Consider the following 16,046-nt stretch of genomic DNA (forward strand, 5'->3'; position numbering starts at 1 on the left):
CATGTACTCCCTCCATGAATTAAGTGCACCAAACATGTTGATGCTGGTGCAGGTCTGCATAACAATGTGATGAGAGAATGTGATGAGCTTTATGACAGATCCATTCTTAATATGGACTTCCTAGCAATTCTTGACACACATCAAAAGTTTTGAATAAACTGAAATTATGTATTGTCGAATGCTTTCATGGCTGGAATCACTGGGTTGTTGTAGGTTTTTTGGGCTATATGGCCATCTTGTAGAAGCATTCTCTCCTGAAATTATGCTTATGTGACATTCCATCCCAAGATATTAACACAGAAATTGCTATTTGTTGTTGGCACTTTGACTGCTATGTTTGCCATGGCTCTAATTTGATATCCATTCAGGAAAAGTTTGAAGACCAAGATGAAGGTAACATGTGGAGATACCTTCATGTTACCTTCATCTCTAGAGTTAAGCAGGCTTGGTCATATAGGGATATGTGTTCGTTGGCAAGCAGAAAATCATTTGAGTGTGTGGTCTTATAGTTACTTCAAAAGCTATGTTATTTCTGTCATGTGCCTGGATGGGAGAAGAGACTGGAAAAAGAAAGGGAACACAAAAGAGGAAGATGAGCAGAACCTACTTGTTGGTTGGACTGAAGATGAAGAATGAACTAGATTCAGGAATGGGCACAGCTTTTTCCTTCAACTGCAGCTCTGCAAGAGGTCGTGGTCTTGGGCTCAGTGGGATTTCAGGCTCATCTTCTTCATCATCACCTACAGGACACACAGCCAGTCACTAAAAAAAACTTCATGTCTGAATTTTTCAAACCAAAAAACAATTCACATATATTGTAGACCTGAACTTTTCTTAAGAATACTTTACACATTATTGGTAGGTCAATGCTACTGTGTTTAGTGTACCAACAACCATTTGTATACTTAGATTCGTTTCAGCAAGGCTCATCAACATTTACAGGTAGCAACATCATGCTTAAGAAATTATACTGACACCTTCCTTCATTCCTATTGATTATTTGTTTTAAACTTTCCCTCTAGCTATTCTTCCAATCTTGCCACTGTTTTTTAAAAATCAAAGTCCAATTTGAAAGTACAAACCAAATTTTCAATTGGTGCAGATAATTCACAGGACCATATTGTTTGCCCCACCCAAGTATGTGTTAAAGATAAGGACTTTCAAAAAGAGCCTCATTGCCCAAATTCAGATGTATGACCTCATCAGACAGACTGATTTCTCCATTGTATGCCTCTTGCTCTCCACTTTTGACATTATACGATGCACAGGATCTTCCGGCTCAGCCCCATACCAAAAGAGGAGAGCAAGGTGGAGTATGCCACCGCGCCAGCATAGGATACTTCCTGTGTTGCCTTAGGAGCAATGATGCTTTTCCCTGTGGGATGGGGGTCAAGGTAAAGTGGACGATGTAGGGCATGCCCCCTGCTGGGACCCCATTGATTCGCCATGCTATGTGGTGAATCCATGGGCCTTTGTGATGAGGTCTTTCCAAGAGTCTGGGGACTAGATTGACAAATATGTCAACCTGGAATTCTCCCATGTTGATTTTTAATATCATACCTTCTTTCCATGATAGATATGAAGAGGTTTGTAAATATTGGTAAACACTTATAAAAATTCTGAAAACAAATTCTCCCCTGATTTTGCATACATTCAAGTGGGTTGAAAGAATCATTCCTAGTAACATACTTATTTCTTTGTTCTCAAACAAAAAGGCAGTAAAGTATGATAATTTAGCTCTCTCCCTCATAGGGCCTTCCTCCTATTAGCTCATCTTTTATCTAAGGCAATTGCTGATTGCCATTACTGATCCATGCACAGAGGAAAATACATAGCTGGTAATCTTGAGGTTTAAAGCTTTAAGGCAAATGCATCCCAAAAGAAACAGTTTGCAGTTTTTAACATTTTTTCCCAGCCAGCTTACTGGCTGTTAAGAATTGGGGGAATTGAATTCCAAAATACCTGGAATACAGAAAGGTGTGAGTTGCCATCACACTCAACTGAAGAGCATCAGTCAGCACTTTGAAAAGATATTATGATTCTATTATATTTTCAGCAATGGCCATGCTGGCTGAATTGTTCAATGAGTCATGGGCCAGAAAAGTAATGCAGCAACAGAGCACCTGTTTTCTACATAGCCAGTTGTTGGGGTTTTTTTTTTCTATCTAGGACCCTGATATACAGTTGTACTCACCTGTTCAGAAAATAACTCACAGAATCAGATTTTGGCTGAAATGACTCATAGACAATTTTGGTAGTAGTAGAATAGACAGGCTGAGCTGAAACCTCCTTACCTGGGAAGTCAGCAGAGGGATAAGGGTCCTTGATCTCATTGACATTGGATTCAAACTCATCCACTTTCAACTGAACATAAGGGGGTGAAAGGCAGAAAGAAAAAAGTCACTGTTATGGCTCTGTCCTCATGCACCAGCAGGGAACAAAAGAGTAAGGCCAATGAACTGAAAATATCAAGACATGCAGTAGAAAGGCCATATTTGGTTTAGGACTCCCTAAACACATGTACTTTGTTACACACTACTACTGTTTTGCCTGTTGAACAAACAATTAAAAAAGAGGATAAATATGTAATAACAAACTTATTAACAATAGCAAGACTGCTTATAGCAAGGAATTGGAAAAGAGAAATAAATATACAAATAGAGGAGTGGTACAAGGAAGAATGGAAATCGGCAATAAATGATAAGCTGACATGTATATTAAAAGTTATAAGAGCTATATGGAAACAAAGTGATTTTGATGATGTATGGAGAAAACTTATTGAAAAAGGATTTTAAAAAGAAAGACAGAAAGTTACCTCCACAAGAAGAACTGAAATTTTGGACAGATGATATATAAAAGCTGTGGCTCAGGGGGGAGGGGAGCAGAGTAGTGAGAAATAGATAATATGTATAAACATAAAAATAACAGTAGATTCCAAAAGTTAATGTATGGTACATTATATTGAATATTATGTGTCTGCTGTAAAACAAATGATGCATAACAAATGTATTGAAATATGATTTTTTATATATATGCGCCTGTATTTTTGCTGTATACACAACTTCAAGAAAGGCATAGTTAGCTTTGAAAATCTTGCTATATGTATATTATCACATATATCACATCTGCAGTTTTATAGCCTCCAGTTATGTTACAATCTATCTTGAGTGGGTTAACCTAAATAGCACTATAATGGCTAAAAGAAATACAAAATTAAATACACAGGGAAACTTTCAGAGCAAAAAATATACAGTGTCTGAAGTGGCTTTTATATGGCTCTTGGTGTGTGAAACAAGTGTTTTTTAGCTGTTGACAGAAATATGATTCTGAGGGTGAGGGTTTGGGGCCTTTGGGGAGTTTCTTGTTAACATGGTCTGTGCTCCCATTCAAGTCCAAGTTGTTCTTTTTTTTATATAATCATTTTTATTATAGTTTTCATTGTCAGTACATTGATTAGGTGTTAATCATCAATATGATACTTATATCTTAAAAGCCGGGAAGGGGGGGGCAAGGGGGGGCTGCGGGGATGGGTTTGGGAGGGAGGGTATGGCTCCTTACTTATGAATAGGGAGGGTTTATGGGGGAATTGGAAGGGGTACGGGTGGCCCTAATCTAGTAGGAAGGGTATTTGGGGGGGGGATATGGGGGAGGGTGTGCACGTGGTTTGGGCGTGGGACGTGGAGTGTGTTAGTATTTTTAGTTCATTTTTTGTTTACTCATTGCTTCCCCGAGTTTGGTTAGTACTTATGTTGTGCTTTGTGCTGTTTTTCTTTCTTCTTCCTGTTTTCTTCTTGTTCTTCATATGTCTTTAGTTACTCTCTAGATATTTTCTGATTGGGGACCAATCTGTTTTGTTTACCCTTGTCGTTTGTTTTGTTCTTAAGTGTTGCGTTAATATGTCCATGTTACTGATGTCCATTAGCTTTAGTCTCCAATCTTCTAGATTAGGGATTTCTTCGCTTTTCCATTTACTTGCTATTACTAGTCTTGCAGCCGTAGCCATGTGAAATAAGAGTCTGTCTGTGTTCTTGTCAGTTACGAAGTCCAATATTCCTAATAGGTAGTATTGAGCCTTCTTTTCTATTTGTAGGTCCAGTATTTTGGTTGTTGTCCGGTGTATCTCCGACCAAAACTTTTTAACCTTCTCACATGTCCACCAGAGATGTAGGAAGGTGCCCTTTTTCTCCTTGCATTTCCAGCACCTTTTGTCGACATTTTTGTAGAATTTGGCTAGTTTGTTTGGCGTTAGATACCATTGGAACATCATCTTTATCCAATTCTCTCTAAGGCTATAAGAATTGGTCCATCTTAGCTTTGTCTTCCATATTTTCTCCCATTCCTTTTTGTCTATGGTGTATCCCAGGATATCTGTCCACTTTGTAATGTAGCTATCTATGTTATTTTTATCCGATTTCCAGTTTAGCAATAGTTTGTAAAGTTTCGTAATTCCTTTTCTCTCAGTGACCATTATTCTCTCCCATTGTTTCTCTCTGTCGTCGAATCCTTCTTTCTTATCCTTGTTGAATGCTTCTATTAATTGCCTGTGTTGGAACCACGTGACTTCTCCGTATGTTGATTTTATCTCTTCTAGCGTTTTGAGCTTGTGGCCTTCCCTGTCTTGCTTTAATATGTCTTTGTATCTGGGCCATTTTTCCCATCCTAGCTCTCTCCTTTGAGTTGCCTCTAATGGGGAGATCCATAGAGGGTTTCGTTGGTGGAATTTGTTCTTATATTTTTCCCAGGTTTTAATAAGGGATGACCTTATGAAGTGGTTGCTGAAATTTTTTTCTATTCTCTTCTTATTGTACCATAGGTACGCGTGCCATCCACTACGTAGTTCATGCCCTTCTAACGTTAGAATTTTTTGGTTGTTTAAATTGGCCCATTCCTTTACCCAGTCCAGTCCGCAAGCATCATGATATAATTGTAAATCTGGTAGTCCCAATCCACCTTTTTCTTTGTTTTCAGTTAAGCTTGTAAATTTGATTCTTGGTTTTTTCCCACGCCATACAAATTTTGATATCTCTTTATTCCAATTCTTGATTGTTTGCGTGTTTCTAATTATCGGGATGGCCTGGAAGAGGAATAGCAGCTTCGGAAGTATTGACATCTTGATAGCCAAGATTCTACCCAGTATTGAAAGATTTTGATGTTGCCATTTTGCCATGTCGTTCTTTATCTCTTTCCACTTTGTCTCGTAGTTGTTCTTGAGCAGGTGTGAGTTCTTTGCTGTTAATATTATTCCGAGGTACTTTATTTTGTCTACTACTTGGATCTCGCTCTTTTCTTCCAATATTTTCTGTCGTTCTTTGGTGATATTTTTTGTTAGCCATTTTGTTTTCTTCTTATTTATCTTTAGTCCTGCCAATTTTCCAAATTCTTTAATTTTGCTTATCCATAATTCAAAGTTTTCGATTGGGTCTTCGATTATACATATTATATCGTCCGCAAATGCTCTTAGCTTATACGAATATTTCCTTATTCTTGTTCCTTTGAGCCTGTTATCTTTTCTTATACTGTTCAGTAGTACCTCTAGAGACATTATAAAGAGCAGCGGTAATAAAGGACACCCTTGTCTCGTTCCTTTTGAAATTTGGATATTGTTTGTGGTGTTTCCGTTTACACTTATTTTCGCTTCTTGTATATTGTAAATTGACTCTATTGAGTTGATAAAATAATATCCCATATCAAGTTCTTTTATTAGTGCTAAGAAGAATTCCCAATTAATCCGATCAAAAGCCTTTTCGGCGTCCAATGCGAGTAGTGCACATTCCTTATCGATGTTTTTTTCGTAATATTCAATGATATTGACAACTGTCCTGATGTTGTCCTTTATTTGGCGACGGGGCAGGAAACCTGCTTGTTCTTCTTGAATCCATTCAGCGAGGAACACTTTGAGCCTTTCCGCGATTATGCTTGCATAGATTTTATAGTCCACGTTGAGCAAGGATATCGGGCGGTAATTCTTTACATCCGTTTTTTCTGTTCCTTCTTTGTGGATCATTATTATTTTTGCTTTTCTCCACGTGTTTGGTATTTTTTTCGTTTCTAGTGCCTGGTTCATCAATCTTTTCATTTTAGGAACTAATTCTGTTTCGTACGTTTTATAGTACAGGGCTGTAAAACCGTCTGGTCCCGGTGTTTTTGAGGCGTCGAGTTTCTTTATTGCGTTCTGTATTTCTTGGTTTGTTATTTCTTTGTTAAGGTTCTCTCTATGTTTTTCCGAGATTTTATCCAATTTTTGTTTACCTAGGTATTCGATAATGTTGTTCATCTGGGATTCCTCTCTGGAGTATAGCTTGCTGTAATATTCATGGAACTGGTTTATAATGTCTTTATCTTTTGTGTATTCCCTTTTCTCAGTGATGATCTTTGTAATGAATTGCTTTTGTTTGTTCTTCCCGATTCTCCTTGCCAACCATGTTCCAATTTTGTTTGCATTGTAGAAGTGTGTTTGCTTCACGGATTTTAATTTTTTTGCCATGGTTTCTGTTTCAAGCTCTATTCTCGCTTTTTGGAGTTTCTCAATTTCATGGGTCAATTTTACGTTTCTGGGGTTTTGTTTCAGTTTGCTTTCTGCTTCATCCAATTGTGTTGTGATCTTTTGCATCTGTTCATTTCTCTTCTTGTTTCTTATTGCCATCTGTTGTATACATATTCCTCTTATCACTGCCTTTCCCGCGTCCCAGACTGTTTGCGTCTCTACGTCTTCTGTTTCATTTGTTTGAAAATAGTTGGTTAGGTGTGTCCTGATTATTTGCTGTGTTTCTTGGTCTTTCAATAGTACGTCATTCAATCGCCAGGTGCCTTGTCTTTTTCTTTGGTTGTAAATTATTTCAATCGGGCTGTGGTCTGAGTCCTGCCGTGTTAGGATTTCTATTCGATCAATTTTTGATAGTAGTGAGTATGAATTCCAAACCATGTCTATTCTAGACCAGCTTCTGTGTCTTCCTGAGAAGAATGTGAAGTCGTGCTCGCCTGGGTGGTGATGTCTCCATGCGTCTGATAGGTTCAGTTCTTCAAGCAATTTTTCATATTCTGGGGTAGTAGATTTATGTTTGTTACTTTCGATTTTTTGCCCTCCGATTTTCTGTCTTCTTTGCTGTTTATTATTCCATTGTAGTCACCCATAATTATTAAATGGTCGTATTCTTCTTCTTGAATTAGGCTACTGAGTTTTTTAATAAATTTTGATTTAGGTCCATTTGGCGCATAAATATTGCACACTAAGGTTTTTTGGTTGTCCATTGTTAATTTTACTCCTATTATTCTCCCTTCCTCATCTTTGAATGCTTGTTGTGGGTCTAGTTCTGGGTTGACGTATATCACCACCCCTCTTTTCTTCTCCTGCGCTAATGAATGGAATTCTGTACCTAATTTTTTTTGAATTAAGTGTGCAGAGTGTTTTTGAGTTATGTGGATTTCTTGTAATGCGATCAGGTCGTATCTCCCTTGTTTAATTCTGTTAAATACTCTTCTTCTCTTGTTTGGCGAGTTCAGCCCGTTAATATTTTGATTATAGCACTTGATTGTTCTTTCCATATTCATCCGGTTTTTCTACAATCTTCTCTAACATAGGTGTTGACGTCGATGTACTTGGGGTTTCTTCTGGTTTTTCTGGTGATTCTGTTCTGCTTCTTTTTACTTGCATCTTTTGTCCTGGGATATAGTGGTATTCTTGTTCTTCCTTATACCTCCTTATTGTTCTCAGAAAGTCTGCTGCTTTCTCCTCTGAAGTTATCCAGACCTTCTCGTTATTGTATGTAGCCATTAAACCCTCACCTTTTTCCCATCTAAATCTGATGTGTTGTCTTTTAAGTTCATCGGCTAGTTCTTTGTATTTTTTCCTCTTCTGTAGTGTTAGTTGCGTGTGTTCTTTTAAGATGATTATCTTTTTGTCCTTATAGTATGGTGGGGATTTAGCACTCTTCTTACGAATTTCGTCTCGAACGTGTTTCCTTCCGAACTGCACAATTACATCCCTTTCCACTTTATGTTTTTTCGCGTATCTTGTCGTTATTCGATAGGATCTATCGATGTTGGTCTCTGCGTCTTCTTCTGATATTTCAAGTGGTTCTGCTGTGATTGCTACAATTATTTGCCTCAGGAATATGGGATAGGAATATGAGCAAACAAGTACTTTTTCTAGCATTTAGTGTTTAGACACTTCTTCAGCTTTGCCCACTTCTTGAGCAATGTTTGGGAGGCCTCAGCTACATGCTGCATTCTAGCCATTTAAATGATAAAATTGTTCATATGTGTCACAGCTTCAGTGCCAAATATTATATTATGCAGCTTATATGTTTAATGTACCATCTAAACATATTTTGTAGGATGTCTTTCAGTTACTGTGGTCTGAAGGAGACATAGCCCATATGCGGAGGGAGTTTTCATGCACATTGTTGATGATGGTACAGGCAATGAACAAAGAGCAATGCAAGGCAGCTATATATTATTTGCTGTCACGATGGTTGCGGGTTTGTTCCCCTAAGAGAGCAATATAAAATATTGTGATGTGGCAATTCCACCTAAACTAAGGGAAAACTTTATGAAAGTAAGAGCTGTTTGACAGTGGAATATGATGTCCAGAAGTGTGGTTGGGTCTCCTTCTCTGGAGATTTTAAAACATAGGCTGGATGACCATCTTGATTGTGATTTCCAGCATGGCAGGGGGTTGGACCGGATAGCCCTTGTGGTCTTTTCCAAATATGATTCAATGTTCTGTACTGAAAACCACATTGTAAAGGGCTTTGCTTTGAGTAATTGGGTAAAAATACCTACACAAATGCAATAAATAAAACATGACATTGGTAGCAGTCACCCTTGGCTGACCTTGGCTGTGGTAGGCATTCCTTCTCCCTTGGCTTTAAATTCAAGTTTCCTAACCAGTGACATTTTTTCCTCTTCAGATTTCTCAGGATAACCTCTAGAGACAAAATGCAAGAAAGCAAGAGGAGAGCAAAGGGTAATGTTGGGGAGCAGAGAGAACCACTTACAATTGATCAAGCCATCCTGCCATGTTTCACAGGGGAGATGTGTCCTGAAGGAATTAGCATTGTGGGGCCTTTACACCACTATGATCCTACTTTAACAGCAGTGGTTGCATCTTGTACAATTTTGGGATTTGTAGTCTGGTAAGGAACTAATACTCTCTAAATACTCATCCCTAAACTGCAAATCTTACGATCCTGTAGGATGGATAAATACATTTAGGACGCTATCCCACACAGCCCCGTTCCCATTTTCACACACTTGTAATACAGAAAGGAAACTACGTATAATGGAGCCATCCCATATGAGGATGCCTGCCACAAATGCAGGTGAAACGTCAGGAGAGAATGCTTCTAGAACATGGACATACAGCCCAAAAAACCTACAACAACCCAATGATACAATTTTTTTGGTAATGTGACAGGACATAATGCTACAGATATATGATGCCCCCACTCCACCCCACACACACGGGATAACCTCCTTAAAATGGAACCACAGTATAATTTTATAATGTGGAATGTCCCATGATCAACAAAAGATAGAACAGACCTGCCCATTTTCTTTCTCTTTCTCTCCTCAGCTTTGTCTTTCTGAGCAGAAGTTAATGTTTCAGCCTCAGCAAGATTGTCAACAGCAATAGCCAAGAAGACATTGAGTAAGATATCTGTAAGGTGAAGATTAAGGAACTTTATAGTATGAGTTAAGGTGCCATGAAACTAGTGAGCCAAAGGTTTGGAGCCTTTTCTTAAGGAGGCGAATGGAATGAATTCACATCCTAAATTAAAAAGTGAATCCATTCAGCTAAGAACAAAATCAGAGGTATATAATATAGAGAGAACAGCATCCTTGGGGAAATGTGGGTGTTATTTCCTCATGCCAGAAATATGAAATTTGATGAGCAGTTGTTGAAGCCAGCCCTAGTCCTCACAAAAACACACAGTTTTGACAGTTGAGAGTTGACTGAGCTTCTGGCACCTATACATGTAGGACCACAGAGTGGGAGAAAACACTGGGTGCTCATCTGATGCTCAAATATGTCATGTGGAATGAATAGGAATACTGTTCAACAATTGAAATCAAGCCAACTACATCTTTTGTAAATGCAATGCTGTAGAGCAAAAGGGGGAGATGAGTTTAGCAGTGGCCCAGCTGCATAGCCAGCGCGGGATGTTGCAGCCAAGTGACAAGCATTACGTATCCATTAGAGCCAAACTCTTTGAATTTTCAGCCATGAGAACACTATCTTGGCACAACAGAGCAGATCTGATGGTGCTGTAAGATGAATACATCCAACCTATATTTCTAAGGACAAACGTTTCTATTTATACAACTCTGTTTTGTTACATCTTTCATATTACTTGACTCTGAAAAATAACCCAGAAAAATATTCCAGATCTCATGACTTTGTGAATGTCTGTCTGTGCATATGGATTTATGTGTATTAGTACTCAGGCATCAACAGAGAAAAGGAAACATTCAGTAGTATAATGAATAACCAGCTTGGGCCAGGGATATAATGTATATAGTACTCATGTACAAGTCTAGAAATGTAAGTTAAAAATGGATCCCAAAAAACTGGGCCATCTTATCAATGTGAGTATTGTACCTTAACACTTGTAAGAAAAGAAGCCATCCATTTCTCTGTGTAGAGCGGGGAAAGACAAGACCTTAGGCCAGTTCTACACTGCCATATAAAATCCAGATTATCTGCTTTGAACTGGCTTATATGGCAGTGTAGACTCAGATAATCCAGTTCAAAGCAGATAATCTGGATTATATCCTTGGATAATCTGGATTATATGGCCTTAGTCTATCTCAGAAGAACTGAAAAGGAGTAGCCATTGCATCCACTCTCTATGTTGCGATACCACTTATTTTCTTTTTTTGAATATCTGAACAGGAAAATGGTGGCTGCAGCAATTCTTTGGAGCTACACCTCAAGGGAGTATAAAAAGAGTAGAGGGGATTAATCCTTTTTTAGATTATTCTAGTTAGTACTGTACCTTAACTTTTATATTAAAAAGGAAACATTCACTTCTCTCAGCAGAATAGAACAAAGCCTTTTTGAATGGCTGGCTGGAAAAATTGTATTATTCTGATAGGTCTTTGACATTTAAGATGGGTTGCTCTTTAAGATGACTTTACTACTTCAGTGATGTTATTGCTTGTATATTGATATGTTTTAATTGCACTTTACCTCTGTTTTCATGTTTTAATTACATCACTTATTTGTATTGTATTTGCTTCTTTCTGTACTATTTTTGAGTAGAGAGACAGGATATTAATTCACAAATTAAAAATATAGAAAAGGAAAGCACAAACATCTTATATTACTATACTGTCTACTACACCGGTAAGCACACATTTTGTAGCCTGAGTCTACTTTCTACTAGTTCAGCAATAAACGGGATTAAGGGAATAAAATGGATCTTTTAAAAATTCCCTCTCACTGCAATGTAGGAGTGAAGACCGACAGGTCAGAGGTATGAATCCGGGGAGAGCGTGAATGAACTCCCTCTGTCAGCTCCAGCTCCCATGCGGGGACATGAGCGAAGCCTCCCACAAAGATGGTAAAACATCAAAACATCCGGGCATCCCCCAGGCAACGTCCTTGCAGATGGCCAATTCTCTCACACCAGAAGTAACTTGCAGTGTCTCAAGTCGCTCCTGACACACACACAAAAAGCAAAATGAATAGAGACACAATCCAGTGAAGAAGAGTTTTTCCTCTTAACATGAGACTAGACTTAATGGAGCAACAACACTAAAACAATAGTTAAATGAAGGATACAGTTTCCACAGACAAAGAGAACAACAAAGTAAAGGCAGACTAGGATCCCAGGATAGCTTGGTCCTCCATAAGACAAAATCCCATTGTACATAACCGAAGTCCAGTCTTCTCCAGTCAGGACCTAGAAACAAAGAGGGCATTTCTGTGAGCAGTGAGTACAACTATCTCTGTTAAGTCTTCAGATGAAGAAGAGAACTTGCATACAAGTCACAACCCTTTTTTCCCAGTTATCAAAAAAGTCTGGTCTCAGAACCCATAAAATATCCCAGGAATCAGAACTTCTATATTATTTTTCATGGTTTTATTTAAAATCTTCTCCCTATGCAGTCATGCTGGCCAAATGACCTAGGAGGTGTCTACGGATAATGAGGTTCTTCTCAGAAATGGAGAAGATGAGCACCACCCCCCGAGTCAGACTTGACTAGACTTAATGTCAAGGGGAAACATTTATCAGTCTGTGAAGCATTCACTATTTGAACCCTAAAGAGTTATTACCTCCACAGCCCTGTCCTTAACTTGGTAACCAAACACCATACATTGTACCTGGAAGACAGTGATGAGAGCCTGGGGGAAGTTATCAAAGGTGCTGCGCCGTATCTCTTCATCATCGAAATCAAACTTTCCTCCAAAAAGCTGCATTCCTAGTAGGGCAAAGATGGAAATGAAGAGGAAGAGTAGAGTGAGGAGTGAGGCGATGGAGCGCACTGAGTTCAGAAGAGATGCCACTAAGTTGTTCAGCGATGTCCAATACCTGGAGAGAAAGAAAATCAGATAATAAGGTAGATGATATATGCCTAGCTTTGAAGAGATGCTGGGGTGCATTATTTAAAATATTGTCTTATTTAACACCATGCCATCTCAGGGTGGTGTAGATATAAAATCAATACAAGACGTTTAAGAAAATTTTAAATTTCAAACAGTGGAAGTTATTTAAATAGATTAAATGCATATTAAACAATCAGAGGATTAAAACAAATATAGTTGGTTTTTAAAGCAGTTTAAAACCAAGCTTCAAAGGCTTTAATAACAAACATGGTTTTGCTTAACATCAGAATGGAGTCAACACTGGTGCCAATGAGGCCTCCCGGGGAAATTATTTAAATCCAGACGCCACAACTCATAAAGCCTTTTCCCACACCTTCATGTCTGTATTAATATTTTCTTTGACAGAACACAAAGAAGGGCCCCTATAGCAGACCTCAGTCAATGGTCATGTTTATATAAGGAGAGGTGTTCCTTCAAGTGTTGAGGTTCCAAGAATTTAGGACTTTGAATGTCATCACAAGCATCTTTAATTTAGACCAGAAGTAAATTGGCATTTTATGCATTTCCTTTGAGACTGGATTCATTTATTTGATTATTCTGTTTTATTAAAATATTTATATCCAGCCCTCTATCCAGCATAACAAATGTAATTAGTTGTGCACATGGTACTCTCGTCAGAAACCTAGCTACTGCATTTATATCAGCTCCAGCCTTTGGGTGATCTCCAAGGACAGTCCCCTGATAACATAGTTCACTAGAAAAACATATAAAATATAAACTGTTTTAGTGTCTAACCTTTATTATCACTTGAGCTGCCACTTTTATTAATACAATAAATGTTACTGTCAAGGCTAATTCTTTAGTATGGCTGTAGTCCTGAATACAGTTAAGCAGGTAAAGCAACATCCAAAAAGGTAACCTGTATTTATTTATTCCTGTTTCTGTATTTACTTGTGTTAACAGTTACAAAACCAGTGCACAAATAAACAACCACAGAATATCATACAATAAAAGCCAAAATAAAATTGGGTTGTAGGTTTTTCGATTTGTATGACATGTTCTAGAAGTATTCTCTCCTGAGGTTTTGCCTGCATCTATGGCAAGCAAGCATCCTCGGAGGTTGTGAAGTTTGCCACAGATGCAGGTGAAACATCAGGAGAGAGTGCTTCTAGAACATGGCCATACAACCCGAAAAACCTACAACAACTCAGTGATTCTGGCCATGAAAGCCTTCGACAAAATAAAATTATTTTTAAACATAAAAAGCCCAACATGAGAAACAGCTTAAAAGGTCAGTTTAAGGAGATGTGTTTGGTATCTTTTTACCAGTTTCAAAAAAAATAACTCTGAAATGAGAGCATTGCAGAAAATTGGGGTTACCCAAACTTCAGGATATGTACAATGAAAGGAGACAGTAAAGATGAATATCAAATAAAGACGTAATCCTAAGCATGCTTACCAAAAAGTAAGACTCAGCAAGCAATGTGTATTCTAAATACATAAGCTGAATCTACACTTAGCCAAATAATCCATTAACTGCTCTGGGGCTGTATCAAAACCCTCTTAGGCTCTGGAACATCTTGAATTAAGACAGCTACTTGAATGATGAGAACAACACAGGGTTGTAACTACAGGAATGTGGATATTAGTGATATAAATTTAACAGCAATTCTGTTTCTACCAAATGGAAACTCACTTAGTTATCTTGAAGAGTCTCAGCAGACGAATGCACCGCAAAACGGAGATGCCCAGGGGTGTCATTGAGATAATCTCCACCAATATGAGCTCTAGGATGCCAGTGCACACCACAAGACAATCAAAACGGTTGAAGATGGACATGAAGTACTGACGAAAGCCTAGCGCATACATCTTCAGAATCATCTCAATTGTAAAAAGGGCCAGAAGAACCCGATTGGCAATGTCTGCATGTAAGGAAAAAAACATCTGATGATGAATGGGTTTAGCATGAAGACTTTCCCAAGAGCCCAATCATTCCTGAGACTGAATGAGAAAGAGGAGAAGAAACTACATTACCTCCTTTGCTCTACCTAATTCTTTCCTCTTGTGAAACTGCACTTCCACTTCTAGCCCCCAGCTAACATTCGTCATTACTTAGTATGTTTGCCAGGTCCAAGCAACCTCTCTTATGCATTGATGTTATACATTTCTTATGTTGTGTTTTATCTCTCTGTTCCAACCATGTTGTACCTCGCCTCGAGCCGCAATTAGAGGCAGGTAATAAATTATTATTATTATTATTATTATTATTATTATTATTATTTCCCATATCTTTTCATTTAACTGAATAGCAGCCTACAAGTCATATAGACTGGAAGACTAGTAATAGGAGGGGCCTTATGGCTCTTATCTGTCTTTTCAGAATGACTTCCCGTCTGGACATTTCCCCATAATTTTATAGATAAATGGCTAGTAGGCAATGCACTGTCACTCCCACACTCCTAAATAAAATATTTTAAGACACCTCAGAAAATTCCTGAAATGCTTCACTCACCTTGGGCATGGCTGAGCCAGTTTGGTTGATTGTGATGCTCAGAGGCGATTGAGATGGTGTTGAAGGCAACTATGAGGATCACAAACCAATAGAAAAACTTGGACTTAACCACTTCACGGCATTTTCTCCGGAAAAGACGGTTCCATCGACGCCAGTGCCGACTAGATGGGAAAAGGAGACAAGGTGAGTTAAAATCAGGATATAGACAAATCAGTTCCATAGGTCAGCTTGCATTACTGACTTCAGAATCAGTACAAAGACTTTAGAATCCCAGGTCTTGCAAAGCCTCATCTCCTTTAATACTCCTACTGTGACACAGAATGTCACAGCATTTTTGAAATAACTTTCACCAAAATGGTTTTGATGCTAAACTGAGGCAGACCTGCAAAACATAATATCACTAGAGCAACTGGAGCTACTTTCCTTACTATTTGCAACCTCCCAGGAAGGTTCTAAATACTCATTATTTGTGCCTGGTTGCAGGGAATATATACAGTTAAAGTCACCAATGAATGTCCCCTTGACATCCTTGATGCCTAGTAAACCTTTTCTAATAGTAGTCTTTTTCTTTCCATTTGTTTTAAATTTAAAAACCTAGCATGCTACAAGACAAAGGTGTTCAGTACTATCTTCATCACCAAAACCTCCCCTAGATCCAAAGACATTACAGTCAGCCTTCAACTTTCATAGTGCCAAGGACTCGGGATCTTTACAAAAGTAGAAAATCTGTGAATATAAATAAAAATAATGAATGCTAATTTTAAAACCAAAAAGAACACTTCCCATTTCTAGATCATCCAGCATGACTCTACCATTCACATCCAGTAGAGGTGGACCATAGAACCATAATGGGGAACCTTCTCATGTCTGGAGAAATGTTCCCTCAGGAAAAAAAAAAGAATTTGTGATTTGTATTTATACAGTCATCCAGTAATCCATGAATAATCAAATCTGCACATTCTTTACCCACAAATGTGGAAGGAT

The 16,046-nt window shown here is 38.2% G+C and overlaps 1 protein-coding gene across 2 annotated transcripts in view; it reads right to left on the bottom strand.

Annotated features, from left to right (window-relative positions):
• The window catches only part of CACNA1S (calcium voltage-gated channel subunit alpha1 S), an 85,983-nt gene that overhangs the window by 37,216 nt on the left and 32,721 nt on the right, over positions 1–16,046 (bottom strand). For both annotated transcript variants that reach the window (XM_067467968.1, XM_067467970.1), the window contains exons 10-17: positions 15,063–15,223; positions 14,247–14,472; positions 12,329–12,536; positions 11,786–11,906; positions 9,544–9,658; positions 8,833–8,926; positions 2,295–2,364; positions 608–740 (exon numbers count right to left, since the gene is read on the bottom strand). In XM_067467968.1, the coding sequence (XP_067324069.1) occupies positions 608–740; positions 2,295–2,364; positions 8,833–8,926; positions 9,544–9,658; positions 11,786–11,906; positions 12,329–12,536; positions 14,247–14,472; positions 15,063–15,223 (1,128 nt within the window). The remainder of the gene's footprint in view (positions 1–607; positions 741–2,294; positions 2,365–8,832; positions 8,927–9,543; positions 9,659–11,785; positions 11,907–12,328; positions 12,537–14,246; positions 14,473–15,062; positions 15,224–16,046) is intronic.

The sequence above is a fragment of the Anolis sagrei genome, chromosome 4, assembly GCF_037176765.1.
Source record: "Anolis sagrei isolate rAnoSag1 chromosome 4, rAnoSag1.mat, whole genome shotgun sequence".
Lineage (NCBI taxonomy): Eukaryota > Metazoa > Chordata > Lepidosauria > Squamata > Dactyloidae > Anolis > Anolis sagrei.